Genomic DNA, 20,742 nt, shown 5'->3' with positions numbered 1-20,742 from the left:
GACAGAGCAGCCCAACTTCTGTCTCAGGAAGGCTGCACCCCGCAGGAATCCCACACTGTTCCTGTTTTCCCCAGAGCTGATTCAGATGAAGTTCCAATTTCCAAAACCAGCTGTTGGAAATCTTACAGAACTGGTTCAAAGCACTCTGCTCCGGGATGATGAGCCAGGCAATTTCCAGAAGAGATTGGCTCTGTAGCATTTCCTCCACTGCAGACCAATAAACTTTGCCTGCTGTAGATGAGATACATAGCCACAACTCTTTTGAGACACATTCAACTCTACAACAGTTTCACTTTAGTTCTTTTGGGACTCCTTTGGTGAGAGGAATGTCCAGAAGCAAGAAGAGACATTAGAGCTGGCATTGCCTTCTACCTGCCCCCTGCATCGGACTAGCATCCCTGGATAATTAATGAAAGGCATTAAATCAAAATGATGGCAAAGCATTGGGAAATGAAATGCTAAATGAAAATCAGTTGGGAAGGAGGAGTTGCAGAACAAAGTCCCACACTAGCACAAGTGCATGTGACATTCACAGACACAAAAATTTTCCAAGAATAGGTTACACAAGCTTCGTTTAAATGCTGGTGACCAGGTGCTGGGAAGCATGAGTGTGTGTCCCTGCAGATAGCCTTATCTATCTGGGGTGGGCTGTCACCTCACATCAGTCAAACCTTCTGATCTAAATAAGGTATGTGTCTCTTACAACCTGAAACACAAGTTTTGATTACAGTGATCTTTGATTAATCTGGACTCAAAAGTCATAGCAAACATAACACAGTGCTTTGACACACTGGATACTGGGAATGAAGGCAGAAGTTATCCTAATGGCAGCACAGTCAGAAGGAGCACGGTGCACACAGAAGTCAGCCGAAACCTGAGCACTGAAGGAATACTACCGTTAAGTATTATAAACTGTGGGGATAAAATATTAAGCATACTTAAAATTTTGTATTACAGTCTCATGGCCACTATACTAATGAGTGCTTGGTGTCCTACATTGTACCAGACAAGTGGAGTTTACTGTGTAAAGCTGGTCTCTCCTATGTTATTTGTTACTGTAATGGGATGTGTGAAAATATCAATAAAATTCCACACTAATATAAGGAACACATTGCTTGAGAAAAAAGCACACACAGTCTTTCTGAATGCAGATGACATTTTATTATATTGACAGATTCAGAATGCTCCATACAATCCCCGGTGACAAAACCACAACACTCTGTGGGAAAACCTGCAAGATTCACCAAAAACAAGACAGAAAGTTTACTTCTTTCTAGATTCAGCAGCTCTTCGATATTTAAGGACTGGAAATATAAAATGGTAAAGAAAGGTATGCAATACTCCTGGGTTTTCCTGCTCTGGAAAACCTGGTCAAAGAGAATGGAGAATTCTAATTAAGAGTGTAAGGGCTGGAAAATGGGATCTGTGCAAACTGATGCTCCAGCCGCACAACAAACTGTGTATATGTGAATGGTACAAGCCCTCAACCCAGTTGGAGTCCCTTAAATTGGGCTGCTGAGGCCCCATTCACTGTACGCAACCAGGTGCTGAAGCAGGGTCCACCTCTTCTGGGTATGGTATATACATTAGAAAAATTCAGGTTGAAGACATTGCTTTCCAGACACGGCATCATCTTGAAATAGGCATGGCAGGTTTTGATCAAACTGCGCACAGTGTATGCAGACTGTTTTGTGAAAAAGTGATCGTGAATTTTCTTATTCAAAAAAATATGTATTTGTGTATTTTATACATTTGGTTGGTCAAACACTGTTAGTTTATCAAAATAGGCATTGGCCTTTCATTTTTGACAGTCTAGGTTGTTGGTAATACAAACGTCCATGTATATGTCTGGGATGAAAACAAGAGGCAAGTCCTCAATGAAGAGAGCAGAAATTAAGGAATCATGGAGTTATTCTGGTTGCTTGGCCCATCTGAGGAGAAAATGGTGCAATTTATTCATTATATTCTATAAAGAACACAAATCAAATGAAGACAGGAGGTGAGGCAGTACATCCTGCTAACTATGAAAAGAGAAACCTTAGTGACTTGCAGACTGGCAAGAAAAATGTCTTGGGAAGATTTGTTTTGTTGTAGACTGCATGCTTCAGAAGGAAATTAGGTATTAAAAATTCCTCTAAAAGAACCTGCATAAAGTCATATTGAAAGTCAGCCAAGTGCCACTGCAAGGCTGAATAAACCAGTTAAGGCATTGTTCAAGATGCAAAGAAACTTATCTATGTTTATACCTTATATAAAGATATATGTAAGTGTTATGTAAGTGTAGAGACTTGTTCACTGCCACGTTGCTCTGATTTTGCTCTGGGATAATTACAGACTGAAATAACGTGAGAGTGCCAATAGCTTGTTCAGTCCACAGTTCTCCATGGTCAAGAAATGTAACTGGGTAATTCCCTTAAAAAAGTTTTCAGAATGAGGTATGGGAGAATGAGTGTTTGAGTCAAAAAACACAGTTTGTTAGGACATGAGGTGAATCATCGTGCAATGGTAAATGGAAGTAGTTCTGCTATAGGACTGCTTTGGTAGTCTGCAAAATATACAGAGATATTTATTTATGCTATTTCCATGCAGAGAAGATCTGGGGATCCAGATTATCATTTGCATTTTTACATATAAATACCCTTATAGCCACACTGAGAGTGTAAAATGTGCATGCTTATTCTGATGCAGGGATCGGGTCTTTGGTAATTTTTGAGGAGTACTTGTATCGTCTGACTTTATGCACCCCACTGAGACACCAGAGTTAATTCTCTCTTTCTTCTTACATAGCAGTGGAGAGGGTTTAGCACCTCCAGGGGTGACTTAGCGGTGAAGTGGGTATCACTCCCTTTGGGTGCCCGTGCACTATAAAGGAAGCCAGAGCAAGTAGATCACCAAATGATGCATTTGGCTTAGAGGCCTGGATTTAGATGGAGTGAATCCAGCCTTCAGGATAGAGAGAAGCAAACAAGTTACAAGCTGGGCAAATAATGTTCAGAAAATAGAGGAGTATGGGGAAAATAAAACACCTTCCATTCCTGAGATATTAAAGTTGTGTGCAAAACTGAAGTAAACCCATATTAATGCAGAAACTGCTACTACAAGAGTATAAACTGAATGAATACTTGAATATTAGGTTGATGAAGGCTATACAGTTATCTAGATAGACTTTTATTGCCTGTCTGTGTAAAACCACAAAGTCGAAGTATGTGCTACCGGTAGGTGCTTTTTACAGACGTGGAGGAAGACAGCTTCCCGCCCTGAAGAGCATATGATCAAAGAGGTGGTAAGGGATGCAACATGGTGTTTCTTAATATTTTTTTCCTGTCCTTTCTTTCCCCTTGCTCTCTCCCAAAAGGTTTTGGTGCCTTGCTGGTTTGTTGCCTGCTAATTCTGTAGTAGAATATATTTATTCTATCTCAGATACTGCTCTGTTAATTTTCATTTAACACTTTACCACTATTCAGTTAGCAGTCACTGTACTTTCATTTCTAAAATAGGTTATTGAAAAAATATTAGCACTTAATTTTTTGACATACAGGCTTTTCATATAAGCGCTGGATTGGACCCACACAAAAAATTCAAAAGCTTTCTCTCACCTATGGGGGATTCAAAATAATTGAGGGCTGATACACCTGTGCTAGAAAACTCACCGGTGCTTTTACTTCAACTTTACTCACTGTTGAATGTGGATTAAAATTCTGGATTGACCTAGAAGAAAAGAAAGTATTAGTGACATGCTGTGAAAGCAAACATGCCAGCTGAAAAGTAGGGTTTGGAAGAGGATACTCTTATCCAGTGCACTATAAATACAAAAAGGACCCCTGCCCACCATTAGTCCCTCTTTCCCACACCCAGATTGCCAGGGCCAGCAGAGATCTTTCTCTCCAGGCACCTTGAGCATACTGTGGTTTTAATACAGACATGTCGCAGTAAGAGCCAGTCAGTCCTACTTCCTAGAGTTCAAGCAGTGATGAAAGGAGAGGGGTCTGGTAGGGAAACTATTGTGTGCTTTGGGTTGCCTGAGAAATCTTGCCTTTCTGTTAGCTGAAGTTAAAAAAACACTTCCTTGGATGTCACAAGCCAAGCACCCAGCCCTCCGCTATGGCACCAAAAATGGAGGAAAACAGGGCAGCCTGGGATGCTACCAGTGAGATAGGGTGTGCAACCCACCACAGCGGGGATGGATGTTTGTCGAGGTGTCCATGCCCATCTGCTCTAGGGCCAGCAAGGAACTGTAGCCTGGTTTAGAGGGGTCTCTGGTGACTAAAAATGTATTTTGTTCCCCTAAAATATTAGCACGTGTAACTGTTTTTAAGTACATTTCATCTGTCTGGATTACATCAAAAGTTTAGGGATGTGTTTTGTGGGAAAAAAAGGAAGTTTGAATGTACTAATTAAAAAAAGATCCCTTCAAGTCCACTCAGCAAGCATATGTATCCTTTCCTCCCCACTTAGCATAAATCACATCCATGCATAAAACCTAGTTCGGATAACTGGCAGGTACCTGAAGTTGTGTGGTGCATGTTTTAACAAAGCAAAGCTGTGATGTCAAATAAATACCTTACAATGTGCATTTCCAGGTTTTCCCAGGTTGTATCACCTGATTCCAGATGGGGAAATTACCTGCATTAAGATCAACCGTACCGATCCCCATGAAAACCTGGCCATTAGGATTGTGGGAGGCAGTGAGACTCCTTTGGTTCACATTATTATACAGCACATTTATCGAGATGGGGTAATTGCCAGAGATGGAAGATTGCTGCCTGGAGACATGATACTAAAGGTACAGTACTGTGGAAGTACAAGATAAAAGTATCCTAACAAAGAATAAGACAGTGTAAGTAAGTTGATCATGAGATGAGATTTGCAATGTTGCTTGTTTGTGTGGGTAGAATAATGCATGCAGAAAGACATTCAGTTCCTCTGCATGCTGTGATGATTTCATTCATTTCAACAGTTTCTGAGGCTCACAGATTTGTTTATTTTTCCTGTTCACTACCAGGCCTCTCTGATTTCTACCCAAACATGGTAGATCTGAAATGCAATGTAGCGCAATAGACTGTTGGCATTTCTGACCTAGCGGGGCAAAAGTTTTTTTCTGAAAGCAGAGGCTGGGCTTTTTGCCCAGTTTATTTCTACTGAACTGTGGGCTTAAATCTCAGTTACTGAGGCTTGCATTGCCTTACATCCCACTTACACCAGGATAGGTGATAGGGACCTGATCAGGGTTAAGTTATTTCAGCATCTAGCTCCTCTGTATGATGTGTTCAGCACCCCAGAGCGTGAGACGCTGCCTCCTCTATTTTGGGAGTGCTGCTCCACCAGCAGCCACAGGTGAAATCTCTAAGAACAAACTCGAGCAGCATTCAGGCATTAGCTGATGGCTGCTACTTTTGCTCCTGTTTCTGTAGAAATGTATGACAGATGAACAAGAATTAGACCAGATGGTTAAAGATCATGTATCTTGTGAGCAGTGGTTTCAGCAATAGCTTTTGAATGGGAACTGCGCTCTCAGCTGCCCCAGCAACTTGGAGCTCTGCAAGGATGCTAAATTATATCAATGCTTCAATCCTTAGAGGAAAAGAATGATGACATAAAATACTAGTTCCTTTCCTTGCTTTGATGCCTTGATGGTGGGTAGTTGGGGTGCACAGGTATATTCACATTGCAAGCCAAAGGTACAGCTGCAGCTTACCCAGGTATACCCCAAGCAGCTTATATCAGCTAGCTCAAATATGGGTGACAGCGTGGCCAGAGATGGTAAAGAGCTCAGCATAGGTTTTGCAAATTACAGGTAAACATTTGAGCAGGTTGCTTTGTTCACTGTGGGCCATGCTGCCATGGATAGACTGGTGCTGGTACCCAGGCTAACCAGTGTGGCATTAGCTGGGATAAGGCTACAGGAACTGGAAGTGGGGGGGACTGCAAGGTCTGGCATGCGTATCTCAGGGTTGTCTTCCAGGTGGGACTCTGGATGCCCATCTTACTGCCTGCTCTGGCATGCCTGGCTGGTAGGATTAGTGAGTAGTTCTCCCAGCCCTACTGACTTCTACTAGATATTCCACGTGAGTAATTATTAAGGATACCATCCTTTGAAGTTCAGAGCACCACCTGTAAGCCACCATGCTTTCCTAGCTTTTGCTGACCCCAGTGGTAGCTGAGGACACTTGAGGCATGCCAGGGCTGTGACATGCCTTCTGCTTCATGTCTGACAGACCGTGGCCAAAGGGATTTCTCAGGATCATGATGTGGGCATACTTCGCTCTGGCACTGTTTAAACATGCCTCTAGATTGTGGTTCCAGTCGGCAGCTGGATGAGTGTCACCCCATCGCGCGTTTTGGGGAGGCTTTTTGTCCTGCTGCTAGCACAGACCGGCAGAGTTAATGGCACCACTGAGCCAAAACTGTTCCTGCAGGGCACATCCGAACTGCAGTGGGAAGTTGTGATTGCAGCACGGATGGACCCTGGCTCAGCTCTCCCCGGCCGTGGCTGACTGCCCGGGGATTTATCGAGGATTCCCAGCAATTTCAGCCCCATGCTCGTGCAGCTCATGCCGTTCGTTGTACCCAAGCTGGCAACTTAAAGTTAGTTGAGCTGTGTCTCTAGGGGTGCAGTCCCCCTGTCAGACTGCAGTGGGGACAGCCCTGTCGTGCCCACACAGGCAGTCTGCAAAAACAAACGCCAGTCAAACACTTTTGGTCCGTGCTGGGGAACCTTTCTGTTGCAGTTTGGAGATGTTTCTTAATATTTAAATGGTTCAACCTGTGCAATGTAAAACTACATGGAAATAACTTGTCTGATTCGGGTTTTCCAGCCGTCAACGAATTACAACCTTGCAACTGGTTTTCATTTAGCAGAGATAAAGCGCAATGCCTAGTCACTCTTACACACACGGACGTGACAAGGTTGGCTGGAAGCTCTTTTTTTTCCTCTTTCTTTTCCCCTGCCAAGTTAAAGAAGTTTTACCGCCATCTGAACTAAATCTTACCTGGAAAACACTGAGAAACGTAAAAAGCTCAATTCTCTGGTGTGGTATAACAGCATAATTGCTAGTAAATATCCAGGGCATTTAAATTTCTACTAGAGGCTCTTTTCTTCATTTTAATTAGAGATTCACTAGTGGGGAATATTTTTTTTACTGTACCTATAACAGCTGGGAGATAATGAAGAAGAGAAACAGCAGGAAAGTGGTGGGAGTGAAAGGAAAGGCTGGCAAGGCGATTTAAAATCAGAAGCTAGTGGAATAAAACTAAGATATATGAAATGATATTGGAGCTTGGGAAAGAGCAATAATGAAGCTGAAAAATAACATGTATGTCTGGAGACTATCAAGGAGAAATGGGAAAAAAAAAGGCAGAAAGTGTCTTTCCTTGGGGGGAAGACTGTTCTGCACCGCAAACTTGGCCTCTGCGTGACACAGTTTGAAATAGCACACGTCACTTCATATGAAGACATCTGTGTAAATAGATCTGCCCTCTCTAGTGCCAATTCAGATTAGACGGTCTTTCTGCTGCTGATTTATGATTCTCTCTTCCAGGTAAATGGCATGGACATCAAAAATGTGCCTCACAACTATGCCCTGTCAATCCTGAAGCAACCCTGCCATGTGCTCCGACTGACGGTGCTCCGAGAGCAGAGGTACCGATGCCGAAACAGTGGACTTTCCCTTGATGCTCACTGCAATAGGGACGACAGTTTCCATGTTGTGCTAAACAAAAGCAGTCCGGACGAGCAGCTGGGAATAAAACTGGTCCGCAAGGCCGATGAACCGGGGGTATTTATTTTCAACTTGCTGGAAGGCGGCGTGGCTGCCCGTGATGGACAGCTTCAGGAGAACGACCGGGTGTTGGCCATCAATGGGCATGACCATCGGTACGGCAGTCCAGAGAGCGCAGCCCAGCTGATACAGGTTTGTCCCCACCACTTTGACCCCGGTTTCTGAACTTTGCAAAACCCAAGCAGTGTATTTTCACTGTCCATTGCAAAGCAGGGGCCAAACTTAATGCCTGTGTATTTGGAGGAGGGAAGGAGAAATGTCAAGCTCGGATGGGGATTTACACCTCTGAAAGCTCCTTGGTTTCACTGTGGGTACAAGGGTGAATACGGGCATGGACTCTTGCAGTGATGCTTGCTACCATCAGGCTTTGTAATGTACAGATCGATGTAAACATCCATATACTGCGTGTATCACCAAAGAGTGATGCCATCTGCCAAAAGGCAGGCCAGCCTGCACCCTGGGAGCACTGGGTCCAGCTGGGCCCTGACTCCTCCCACTCCGAAGGAGCCACAGTCCTCCCTGGTGCAGCCCTGGAGCAAACCAGAGCAGCCTAAGGCAATGGATGGCATGTTTCAGGATGAACATCATCCTCCCAGACTCGGTGATTTCCCATGGGTGTGTTTTATTACTGGAGGTACTCCATACCTTGTAGCTATTTCTTACCTAAATCTAGCATATGGAAATCCAGATGTTTTGGAAAAAATGGATCTGTAGCTGCAGTTTTTATATATCTTTATTTAGATTCACATGGAGAACTAAAGGAATGCTTCTGCAATGCACTAGTCTTACCACAAAACTGTTGGGAAAAAAACCTGTGCCTTTCTCAGCTACAAAATCAGTCAGTTTCTGCCTAATTTCCCCTCCAGAAATATTTTCATTTGTTTTCTTTCTTTGCAGCCTACATTTTTAGAAAACTTCAACACAAAAAGCAAAGCCAAGAATCTTTTGTTGCTTTTATCTCATATTTATAGCAGTTATTACACTTGTGCAATTTTACCTTTCATTTGGAGGTATGCAGAGTGTTCATATACTGAAGAATTTCATGTGCCTCAATAACAAGATGTCAAATCAGGCTGGCTGCTTCCCCTTTCCGACAGGTATAATCAGGGTAACATGAGTCAGATTGAAAGAAGCGTTTGAATCCATGCATTTTGTGGGAAGGATTCCTCCTTTAGCATAGGTTCACAGCTGGTTGTAGCTAAATTGCATTGAGAAGTTTATAGCATAGGTTAAGAAAACGGCGTCCCCTTGCATAATGCCAGTTGTTGAAATTCTGGTCCAGCATCTTTCTGGATTACTTTATGTAGCTCGCTAACTGGGAGCAGAAGGCGGCGGGGGGCAGGTTTAAATTCTCCGAGGGGAACAAGTCTGGACTGAAAACCTTTCTAAAAAATTGGTATTCTTGGAACAGTTCTTTATGGCTACAAAACAAGGCAACAGTGCTTCATAAGCAAAAAACACATGCAGCCTAGAGATGAAATGGAAAAAATTACTAATGAGACCATTCACACACAAGTCTAAAAATGCAACTAAAGCTCTTATTGGGTTCCAAAGAGTGGATGTTTTTTATAATAATGCTTGAAATGCACACCAGTCCCTGGGAATTTAAACAACATGCCCATCAAGGGGGAGACATGTTTCCCAACAGCCAGGATTACATTGCATTGATGTGAGCTCTGTGAATCACATTTGTCTAACGCAAAATTCCCGGAACCTGTGTCCTTCTTGTTATGCTTTTTCATCAATTATCATTTGCCTTTCCTGTTTTCATGTTATGCCAGAGAAAAACCATTATAGTGAAGCCACAAGTGTTTTGCATTTTCTTCTCACATGAAGGGATGTTTTACTGTGTCCTCTGATTTCTCAACAGTATCCTGCCTGTTGAGACCTCAGCGTGTGTCACTCACAGTACATTGAGGTCTTCAAATTAATGGTTGTGGAAGCTTCAGATATGCCACCCATTTCTTTAAAAACAGAACTAACATTCACTAAAAGGTGGTGGTGGCTTGTTAGGCCAAGCACAGCTGGGAGAACATCAGATTTCTGTGGAATCTGATTAGTTCTGACTTCTAAATCATGAATAACTGAGATGAATCTGATTCTTCAGGCCTTTAGCAATTATACATTAGCATATGTGAAGCAGTTGTTAATCAGTAGATTAGGTGTCTGGCTGTTTATAAGCTCAGTCACAAGAACTGAAATGAAGAAAACGCGTAAGTGCTAATTAGGAACGTGCACACATCGTAACACTTGGGAGTTTGCTGCTTCCCATTTGTCGTGTCATCTTTAGTCATGGCCTTGTGTCAGATGTGGCACTTTTAATCTAAATAACGTGACATTCCACATCTGTTTTCCATGGGAGTAACAAGAAAAGGAACAAGGTAACAGATCAGTGGGTGCTCGTGTGAGCACATCAAGCCGAGCTGCATTGAGTTGAGCCAGACTTTACTGGCCCCAGATGTTCGCCCTCCTGTCTCCCTCTTTCCCCCGCCACAGTTCGGAGCAGCTGCGACGGGCGCACAACCCCCTCTCCATCACGACAACAGCCGCCAGCAGAAAGCAGGTCGTGAGGTGGAGCTCATCCGTACTCCATCATCCCTGTGAGAGATGGAGTAGCTTCTGCGGAGAGCAGCACTGCTGCCTTTTTTTAAGATGCAATTGCCTACTAGATGCTCAGAAGTTGCCACCATGTCTCTGCCTCCCTGCTTGATCTGCTTTGGCTGTAACACAAATTTTAATTCTAGTAGATTGTTTCAGCTATTATGAGCATTCAGTCTCAAAGCTAACCTCACTTCTTTAATTCTTGCTTCAGCATAAAAAACAGAGAAGGAATTGTGGGAAAAAGAAGTGGTAAGAGGGAGGGAGGGATCAGAATGAAGCAGTAATTAATATTCTGATCAGTAGAAACATTAATGGGTTTTTTAATAGAAGTACATAAATACAAAAGCTGGTCTTGTTGTTTGGATAACTTTTTAAAACACTCTGGACTTCTGAGAAATAACTCAACTTGACTGACCTGGAGACAAATGTGACATTGCAATAGAGACTCTTGTTGAACTTTTGCTAGTCGTTCTACGAGAATTAATCACATTTACAACCTCCCTCTAAATAACCAACTTTGAGACTAACCATGTGGCAGCAGATGAGTTTTAAACAGAAGTTGCGTAAGCTGAAGTTGTTTGTTTTAGAGAAAACTGGATTTTCGTGGGGCAATATGCCCTTAGGAGGTTTAGTCTTGTATTGTTCAGTTCCATCTCAATCATATTACAAACTAGGGACCAGAGTGGTTTCCTTTCTCCCGAGATACAGCGTTCTGCTTTTGGGTACCAGTTGAGTCCAGAGTCCAGGAATTAATATTCCATAAAAACAGACCTGGTAAAAATACCTAGAAAGTTATTTTGAAATATGTGTGTATGTACCAAATGATATATTATGAAGCTGTGGAGATTTGAGTTGCTGGTGAAAAAAACTAGCATCCCCCAAGATACTGGGAAAGTAACAAAGAAGTGCACATTTTTTACTGAGATCACCTTCCTTGGAAATAGCACAGCCTGAACATGCAGACTTCAGGCTTGAAGTTGGAGGTTTAGGAGAGCTAGGTTGCTTTTTTTTAACTACAGTGACATTTTTCAAAACATTTTTTAACTCTCAGCTACTGCTATTGAATTCAACTCCAGAAAAGACAAACCAAACTATAAAAACAAAAATCCCAGGGGCCTCCTCTGGCTTCTGTTAATTGTCTGCGGGAGATTTAATTTCAATAGCGCAACTGGATCTGGGTTTGGTTTCCAGTTGCTTGTTCAACGCCAGCTTTCCTCGGAGCTTCTCCCCAGCGAGCAGGGCATATCAGCATGCCAGCAAGCGAGTCTGGAGGTCTGATGCCCCCAGGGCTATGGTACCAACAAGCATCGCTACTGCAGCCCCAGGGGGATCAGACCTCCAGACAGGCTTGCGGGGAGCTCCACGTTAGATACTGAGCAGTTCCTCAGTAACAACCTGCGAGCAAGCAGGCAGGAGTCCCTCTGGAGTCTGGCCTTTAAGAGCCCCTCCTGCCTGCCACAAAACCAGGGCCTTCAGCCTGGAGAGAAGGAGATTAGAGGATTAATTTTTTTATCTTCTAGGTATGCTTCTCTGGCATTGAGGTTATTTCTACACTTCAGTTCAGTTTAGTATGTTGGTTTGCCCTTATGGCAGACACCTATGATTTACCCAGCTAAACCCCACTCCCTCTCAGCTCTATCTTTGCATCACTGTTGTCTTGAACAGATTCATATGAGCCTCACCAAGGGAAGAATGAAGCCATTTGCTTTTAGGGAAACAGTGCTGATTCAATAAGACAGAAAAAATTCACCTGTACACAGAATTAATAACACTAATATCAGGCACACAGAGAACACCTTAAAAATGATGAGCAAACATAAGTCAGTAGAAGCTTTGCAGCATCTCTCAGGCACATAAGTATTATGACTGCCTTGTGCAAAAAGGCCCAGAAGCATTTGAGCTTATTTTGGGTTAATTGTTTTTGGAGTTCCTGTTCCTAGAGTGAGAGCTTGGGCTAGTTTCCCATCTTAAACTCCATTACTCTGTGTGCTTGCTTGTGCCCTCCCTCTTTCTCTGTGCATTGGGGCAGTAGGATTTTACTTCTCAAAATGGTTGCACATCCCTTTATTTAAGCTGCCTTATATTTGTCATGCTTATTGCATGCAGGTGGACTCAGTTACATCATTTATTCCCCACTTTCACCAGCCAAGCCTTGAGGACATCCCTCGTTACAGGGTTAATTGCAGCTTTTTCGGAGTTCCTGTCCGGCAGCAGCAGCTCTGGTTGTCTGTCTGTCTCCCATGTCGGGCACATTGCTGCTCTGCAGTGGTGTATGCAGGCGTGCGCGAGAGCTGATCAGCACTTACTGTGGTTGATCACTGCTTCCAGCCAAATTTGGGGCAGATAGGAAGGGGTTTTCAGAGTTAGCACCAAATTTCCAAGAGAAGTATTAAGCAGCTGGCAGTAAATTTTTACAGACTTTATTGACCTGAACTGATGCTAATGCTTTATGTCATTGCAACTACGTTAGTGGGAAATCCAAACCACGCTTAAACGGGACCCACATCTCATGAATCCTCTGGGGCTGATGTGCAGGGGTTTATTGCACCAGGGTGGTGGGATTCATGCTGTACCTCCTCCCGCAGGCCAGCGAGAAGCAGGTTCACTTCGTCGTGTCGCGGCAGACCAGGCAGCAGACCCCCGACATCTTGCAGGAGACGGGCTGGAGTTACGGCAGCGGCAGCCCCCAGCCCTGTCCTGCTGAGAGAAACAACCCCAGCAAGGTAAGGGCAAGAGCGCTCGTGTGGTTTCTCTGCCGTCCGTGGGACAGGGGACTGGGAGGGCAGCTAGAGTTTTAGTGTCTCAGGGTGTTATCTCTGGTTTCTGTCACAAGAAGAAGCATGTCTTATTTTGCAATGGAAATGCAAAAGCTGTGCTCCTCGTTATTTATACACTGCTTCTGCCTGGACTCCATCTGGGGTTGGGGAAGTGTCGTGGTTTAACCCCAGCTGGCAACTAAGCACCACACAGCCACTCGCTCACTTCCCCCACCCAGTGGGATGGGGGAGAGAATCGGAAAAAAAAACCAAACCCTCATGGGTTGAGATAAAGACAGTTTAATAGGACAGAAAGGAATGAAAAACAATGATAATGATAATAAAATGAAAATGATAATACTAAAATAATTAGAATATACAAAACAGGTGATGAACAATGCAATTGCTCACCACTCGCCGACCGATGCCCAGTTAGTTCCCGAGCAGTGATCCACCCCTCCTGGCCAACTCCCCCCAGTTTATATACTGGGCATGACATCATATGGTATGGAACATCCCTTTGGCCAGTTTGGGTCAGCTGTGCTGGCTGTGTCCCCTCCCAACTTCTTGTGCCCCTCCAGCCTTCTTGCTGGCTGGGCATGAGAGGCTGAAAAATCCTTGACTTACTTAGTATAAACACTACTTAGCAACAACTGAAAACATCAGTGTGTTATCAGCATTATTTTCCTACTAAATCCAAAACACAGCACTATACCAGCTACTAGGAAGAAAATTAACTCTATCCCAGCCGAAACCAGGACAGGAGGGAAGGAGAAGGCGAAGGGCAGTGGGTGGGGCAGGGGACTGAGGTGCGCACAGCATCCTGGCCATGGGCACGGACCTGGCCGGTGGCACAAGGCAGCACAGGGCAATGCACTCCAATGAAAATAACAGGCTTATCTGAAGTTTCTCTATCATCTGGAGCAAAGTCTTCAGGCAAAAAGCTTTCATACACTGGCCTGAGAGATTGCCATAAGCTGCTTGAAAATTATGGTAATTATTAGTCTGTTGCTCATTTCTTAAGATACCCGTGCTCTGACCCGGCTGACAGTTCGGCAGCAGACAGTGGCTGCGGTCTCCACAGGCGGTGTGAGCATGCTGTCTTTCTGTGGAGGTTTGGACCCAAAATGTGTTGGTTCTGCTCTGGCAGCACAGGGTGGGGGCTGCAAGGGCTGGCAACGTGCAGCACAGCTGGACCTGACCCAGGGCCATGCAGCACAGAGCAACCATCTCGCCCAGATATGGCTCTGGTTACCAAACTGTCCCTCCAGCCGCTCCTTTGTACTCTGTTACATCATGTGTTTAGTGCATTTAGACTTGCAATATGCTCTCTGCATAAGGCGGAGAGACTCTCATGGTCAAATATATGAGGTTTTAAAGCAGAAACCAATGCAGCAAGACCTTTGAAAATACCTTTTCTGAGTTTACTCAACATTATTCTTTGCACTACAGACAGAACAAGGAACTTCAGTTCCTTGCAGGAACTGAATTTGTTTATTTCATTAAATTTAAATTCACATGCCTGGCTAATTTACATTAATCACTCTGAGTGTCACCACTTATGCAAACCCTTGAGAGCTGGTCCCCTGGCCACCCGTGCCAGGGGTGCATCAGGGAGATGGACAGGCAGGGCTGGTTTAAATCCATCCTGCCTGATAGGCAGCCAGATATGTCCTTAAAGGGACCTTTGGACTGAACCAGCTGTCAGATCGGGTGCACAGCTGGCAGCCAGGAGACAAGCCTAGCTCTGCATTTTACAAATGCTTGAAGATACCCATTTTTTGTAGTTTTTCTTTTTTTTTTTTTTTAAACTACATTAGTCAGTGTTTTTATGTGTAAAAAATATACTAGCATGTATTTATTGATTTTCAGTTTTCCTTTTCCACGAAGTCACAATCACAGCCCTTGTTAGGTGAGACTTCATCAACAGGAGTTAAATCAGAGAGCAGAGTTAATGCTTAGTAGCTACTACCCAGTAGCAAACAGTGCCCAAGTAATCACGCATCTGCAAGGCATTACTTCCTAATGAAGTAATGATTTCCTTAGGGAGATATGTATAGGACAGCAATTAGCTTGTGTTGCTACTGTATGATTTCTAGTGAAGCTCCCAGCACCTGCTAGCTCTACCACATTGATCTGATTAATTGATACCACATGGGATTATTTGGGAACATGACTTGTCTTCCATAAACTGCCCTAGATCCTCATTTTCTCTTCCTGTACCGAGAGGTGTTAGGTGGGAGTTCTTGGTAAATCCAACATTATTTTGGGTAGCTGTGAGACTGAAGGGCCAATGTTGACCTTGCAACAGTCCTTTAAAAACTAATGAATCATCTTTTGTTGGATAGGTCACGGCTTTTAGGGGAATTTCCAGTTTGCCACAAGAGATGGGCGCTACATGAGCGCATGAGTGGGCGTGCTGCTGTGGGCTTCTGTCCAGTGCCACCATTTGGGCACTTGCTAGGGAAGATCACAGCCAAAAAAAGAAAATTCTGAGCTGTTCCTAGCTCCCTTTAGCTTTGTGTGTGTGCAGTGGAGGGCTTATATCAGAGAAAATGCTCTGGCAATAGATCAGGAGATCAGTACAGCCAGTGGACATGATGAGCTTCAGGCACCGTGGGCTTTTGGTCTGATACAATCGTTACTGGAGTGTTATTTGCCCTTTTATAGGGTATGAGTGTGTCACTTTGAATTTCTCATGCTTTTTTGCTGAAGGTTTAACTGAACATCATTTGCAATTCAAGATCTTTAAACTCTAGGCTTTGGCAGACTTAAAATGTTATTTGTTTTTAAATAGACATTAGTGCAGGAGTAATGCTTGCAAGCCTAGGGCCTGTACAGTGTTCTAACGCAGTGCACGTTCCTGCTCAAAACCAAGGCAATGCTTGTTGGCCGGACTTTACTGTCAAGGGAGTTTCCTATGTGTGTGTGGTTTGATGAGTCTGCTACCTGCTGCCATCAGCGGGATTGCTTTATTATGTGCGATTGATAGAGAGATTGCTAACTGACTTGAATTCTGATGAATTTTAAGGTGGTTTTTGTCCCCGGAGCTTACTGTAGGAGGTGATATTAGCAGGTCAGGAATGTTCTCTTTGAGGGAAGCAGCTCTCACTGTAGAGTATGTATGTAAACGTGGGCTGAAATCTGCTCTCAAGCCTTGGCTGTATTCAGCGCCAAGAACAAACTCTAGCTTCCAGCAGCCGTCTTGCTCGTATGACGGCTCAGGTCAGGAGCTGCTTTTGGCCAAGCCATTGCCCTCATGACAGCCTGCCTCCATCTGGAAAGCGCGAGGAGGCGGCTCTCTTTCAGGCCAATGCCACTGGCAATCAGCCACGCAGCCAACAAGGTGCTGGAGAAAGAGGAGGACGGTCTGTAGTGACCACGTCCTCCTCTGGCAGCAGTGATGCCGGCTGTATGGTGTGCTGGGAGATTGGTGCTGCACAGGCTCTCACCGAGCTGTTTTCCTGTGTATGGAGATAGGGGAGGCAGAGACCAAACTGTTCTGGCTGCTGCCTGGATTCAGAAAAGAGAAGATGTCAGAAACACTTTCTTGTGCAGCTGAGGTTGTTAAGCCGGGCTGTAACGCATAAACGGGCCAGATTCGATTTCTTTGAAGTCAGCGGGAGCTTTGCCATTAATTAAATAGCACTTGTTTTTAATTGGAACTGTTTTCTTACTCCTTTCTAACAAATTGTCTAGTACTTAAAACAAATCTGTCACCCTGTTGCTGGAGCGGGCAATGTTTTCTGACTGTACGAGCAGGTTAGCCTTCAGGTGAAGTGCATTTTCCAAGCAGACACAGCTATGTCTTTTGCCTGCAAGACACGTGTCATGGCTTTGATGTTGTGATAATCTGCTGTAAATATTTATTTTCCAGTAAACACACAAAAAAGAAAAAAATTAAAAAGAGGAGGAGATGAACTGTTATGTTTTTTTTTCTCCTGACCTCTGAGGTCACTTCAAAATGACAGAGAAGGACAATTGTTTAGAAGAGAATGCATTGAAATGCAGTCACTGATAAACATTGCTTTTTAACTGGTTTACTCATTATCAGTTGTACCTCCAAGAAAGCTCCACGTGTGTTTACTAAGAAAGGCTTTACTTTCCTTTCATCACTGCCTTCATCTCAGCCAAGTCACCCCCATTCCTTTCTCTCTGCAACCATGTAAAAAATGACATGTGGAAGAGTAGCTTCAAAGGAAAACTGGTCCTACATGGTTGAGCATACAAGTACCAGCACTTTTATGATTCTTCATTGAAATGTAACAGGACAATTGATTTCAAAGCAGTGCTTTGAAATCTGCCTCTCTCTGCGCCGATTCCTCAAAAATAGAGCATTAGCCAGTTTAACACCTAATGGTTTTGGTGTAATGTTTTGGTGTTGAGACATGATGGACACTAAATAAGTAACAGGATTGCTCTGAACACTCGGAGCTGCAAGTCTAATTCCAATTTCATGTTTTGCTACAAAATTTCAGACTGCGTTTTTGTGAAAATTAATAGTGCCCCTATCCCACGTGCTTCAGGAAGTGGCCTTTTCCTGATGGAAAGCCATTCCTTTCCAAGGCGAAAAGGACAACGTTTTTGCACAAACATGGATGAAACATTAAGTTGAGTTTGCACAAAGGTAGGACTACTATGTTTAAAACATTTACACCTTAAAGACAAAGGTGAAAGGTTAAAACTATCTAGACTAGAACATTTATGTTTTTTTAAAAGGGAATGTTGTAAAACCTTCAGAAATCTTTAGGTTCATTTGCAAGCCATAAGCCAAATTACTCTGACACAGTGTCTGTGTTCTGCATGGATCAGATGTGATACGTCCAAACAACTATATCAGTTTGTTTTTTGTCCCAGCGACTAAGAGAAGACCTCTTCCACTGAGCTCTTTGCCTTTTTGTTCCTGGAGCTCTGTGGCAGCCACTGTTCTTCTGCTCAAGCATCTAGAGATCCTTCGCTAAGCTGCTAAAAGGTTCTGGGTTTTGTTGTCAGTGTTGCATCACAGAAATCCTGATGTGGAGTTAGTTTCACCAAACATACCTTTAAAAAAAACCACAAAACAAAGATATAGCCTGCCCTACTCCCATAAAAACATCTTGCTGCTGTCTTCCTTCATCCATCATTGTCACTGCAGGAGCAGCCGTGGACTCGCCTGCTCCATTTTCTGTGCTGCTGGCCCAGGAATCGAGGTAGAATGTCTTTGTGGGATCTCGGATTTCTAAGAGATTAATGTGGCTTTAAATGAGTTTTATAGGTTATTTTTGCATATCATAAATGTGAGGTCACACCTGTGAATGAGAAGGTTGGGGCTTTTTTTAATATACATTTGAAATGTATTTAGCAGCATGCTATTATATCTACATATGAGCCTGGAATGGATGGTGCTGTTCCTGCAAGAGGGGCTGGGATCTTCAGGAGTTGATGCCAGGAGCACAGCTTATGAAATACTTCAGGAAATCAAAGCAATTAACATTTAAATCCAGATTTTCTGGAGAAGCATCCTTGTCTCTTGAACTCTTCTGTAAGAGCTGGATGCGTTGTAAACATGACATTCAGTTCACAGGTTTTGTTGGAGCTCGTGTTGCCTCTCCATCCCAAGGCCACCTGTGAGTTTGTTTCACCCTAGCTCATACACTAGTTATTGCATGACCAGCGGTGTGTATGTAACTTTTCCTGTTCAGGGGGAGGAATAAGGGGATGACTGTCCTCAGACAGTAAAGGTGGCTGTCCCAAATTGACCTTTTAAGCACAAGCACCAGGAAGAGCACCCTGGAAGCTGCTAGGTCTTCACTCTACAAATGTCCTGTTTTCCTGAACAGAAACACATGTTCTTCGAGTGTATTCCCACCAGTAACTTATACAGAAACAGAGAAATCTGGAAGAGCAAATGAAGTGTTTATCTTCTAATCTGTCCCCAAGAGTTTTATTCCTTTAACCCAGGTGGACCATTTCTCATTAACTATACAGTTGACATTCAGACTGCAAGCAGCAAGATAAGAACCGTGACCTGATAGTCAAAGATATGAGGACCACTAGTGATATTAATATCAAGAACATTTTTTTTTTAAATCTGATTCCTTATTTATATTTCAAAGATTTGCTTCTATTAGTCTCAACACTAAACCACTTCTGATTTTGGCGGGAGCAGTGCCTGACTTTAACTATTAAAGCATGGATTATCTTGGCGGTAGCTCTGACTCCGCAGATGCCTAAGCCCTGGAGAGAGTCATGCCTGCCATCTGGCCAGGCGTGGCAGGCGGCTGTGAAGTGCTTTGGTATTCCCTCAATGAATATTCATTTCAGCAGAAAATGCCTAAGCTGTCAGGGAGGTCCCCATGCCCACTGAGTTTGCTGTTGCTGTTTTCTCCATCACAGAGCACCCTTCACGCCGTCACCTGTCACGAGAAGGTGGTGGCTGTCCGGAAAGATCACACAGAATCGCTGGGAATGACTGTAGCAGGCGGAGCATCTAACTGGGAATGGGATTTGCCTATCTATGTGATAAGTGTCGAACCTGGAGGGGTTATCAGCAGAGACAGCAGGATAAAAACAGGTAAAAACAGGGGATTTTGAAAGTCTGCTTTAATTCAAAGGCTTCCTTTGAAAAACAGAGGGATAGTGAAAGAGCATCACACTCTGGCATCTTCAACCATCTCACAGATTTTGGGATGCGTCAGATTAGAGGGTCTCAAGTCAGCTACAAGAAAAGGTGTAATATGCTGCAGTAACCATCTCTGTGAAGTGGGATGTAGGCATATTCTGGTAGGAAAAAAAATAGTTTTTCACAGGAAAATGAGCTTGCATCACCATCTCCTAACTACTGAAATCTTCATTGTGCAGCCTTCATGGGTTTTTAATGTAAATTTTTGTGCTAGTTTGTCATATCATTCATGGCTTTGAAAGAAATATAAAGCAGCAGAATTCCCATCATATATGAAGCAATGTTAGTGCCTTGTGGCTCAATATCATGTCTGGAAACATTGGCTTCATAACTCCATTTGGTTCTTGATGTAACAGAGTGATAAAATTAATAGCTTCTCCCCCTCTGCATGAATAAGCCTTTAGAGTAAGACGAGGAGCATACTTTATCAACGGGTTTTGCGGGAGTAGGTAGGCAGTAGAGGAATGGTGAAACTCAGTTTTCAGGATGTTACATCTCCAAGAGCCAAGTACCTCAGTACCCTGCATCCAGCAACCACAAAGCTTCTTGACCCCTTGCCCTTCATCCCTTACACTCAGCTTCAGCCCCGTCGCTGCCCAGAAGCTGGAGGGAAATCCTGAGTGCGAGGGAGGCGAAGGCACCCGAAAGTGGGGCAGAATAGCTGCAGCCTAGCCAAGCCCCACGAGCCTGGGTCGCAGCACCCGGCACTGGCGCACGTGGGAACCTCTCCTTTGCGGGAGCTATGGCTGCTCATCAGAAAACATGTAAAAACATGACAACAGGAGCAAACCAGCAGGTTTCCCCTTTCCTCCTGCTGGGAAATGACTGCCTCTCAGTGGGAAACATTTTCCAAAAAATATTCATCATGAGGCAGCATGGAAAATTCAGCCTCGTTAATTTGATAAAATTAGAAACAAATGAATACGTGATGTTATAACAGCGCCAT

General features: G+C 43.8%; 1 protein-coding gene across 2 annotated transcripts in view; it reads left to right on the top strand.

The window, feature by feature from the left end:
* LNX1 (ligand of numb-protein X 1) overlaps nt 1-20,742 on the top strand; it is a 70,206-nt gene that overhangs the window by 39,327 nt on the left and 10,137 nt on the right. For both annotated transcript variants that reach the window (XM_050895417.1, XM_050895419.1), the window contains exons 4-7: nt 4,581-4,783; nt 7,539-7,910; nt 12,965-13,102; nt 19,511-19,688. In XM_050895417.1, the coding sequence (XP_050751374.1) occupies nt 4,581-4,783; nt 7,539-7,910; nt 12,965-13,102; nt 19,511-19,688 (891 nt within the window). The remainder of the gene's footprint in view (nt 1-4,580; nt 4,784-7,538; nt 7,911-12,964; nt 13,103-19,510; nt 19,689-20,742) is intronic.

Source organism: Gymnogyps californianus, chromosome 4 (assembly GCF_018139145.2).
Source record: "Gymnogyps californianus isolate 813 chromosome 4, ASM1813914v2, whole genome shotgun sequence".
Lineage (NCBI taxonomy): Eukaryota > Metazoa > Chordata > Aves > Accipitriformes > Cathartidae > Gymnogyps > Gymnogyps californianus.
Note: the sequence above shows the minus strand (reverse complement) of the source record. Positions and strands in the feature narration are given on the sequence as shown.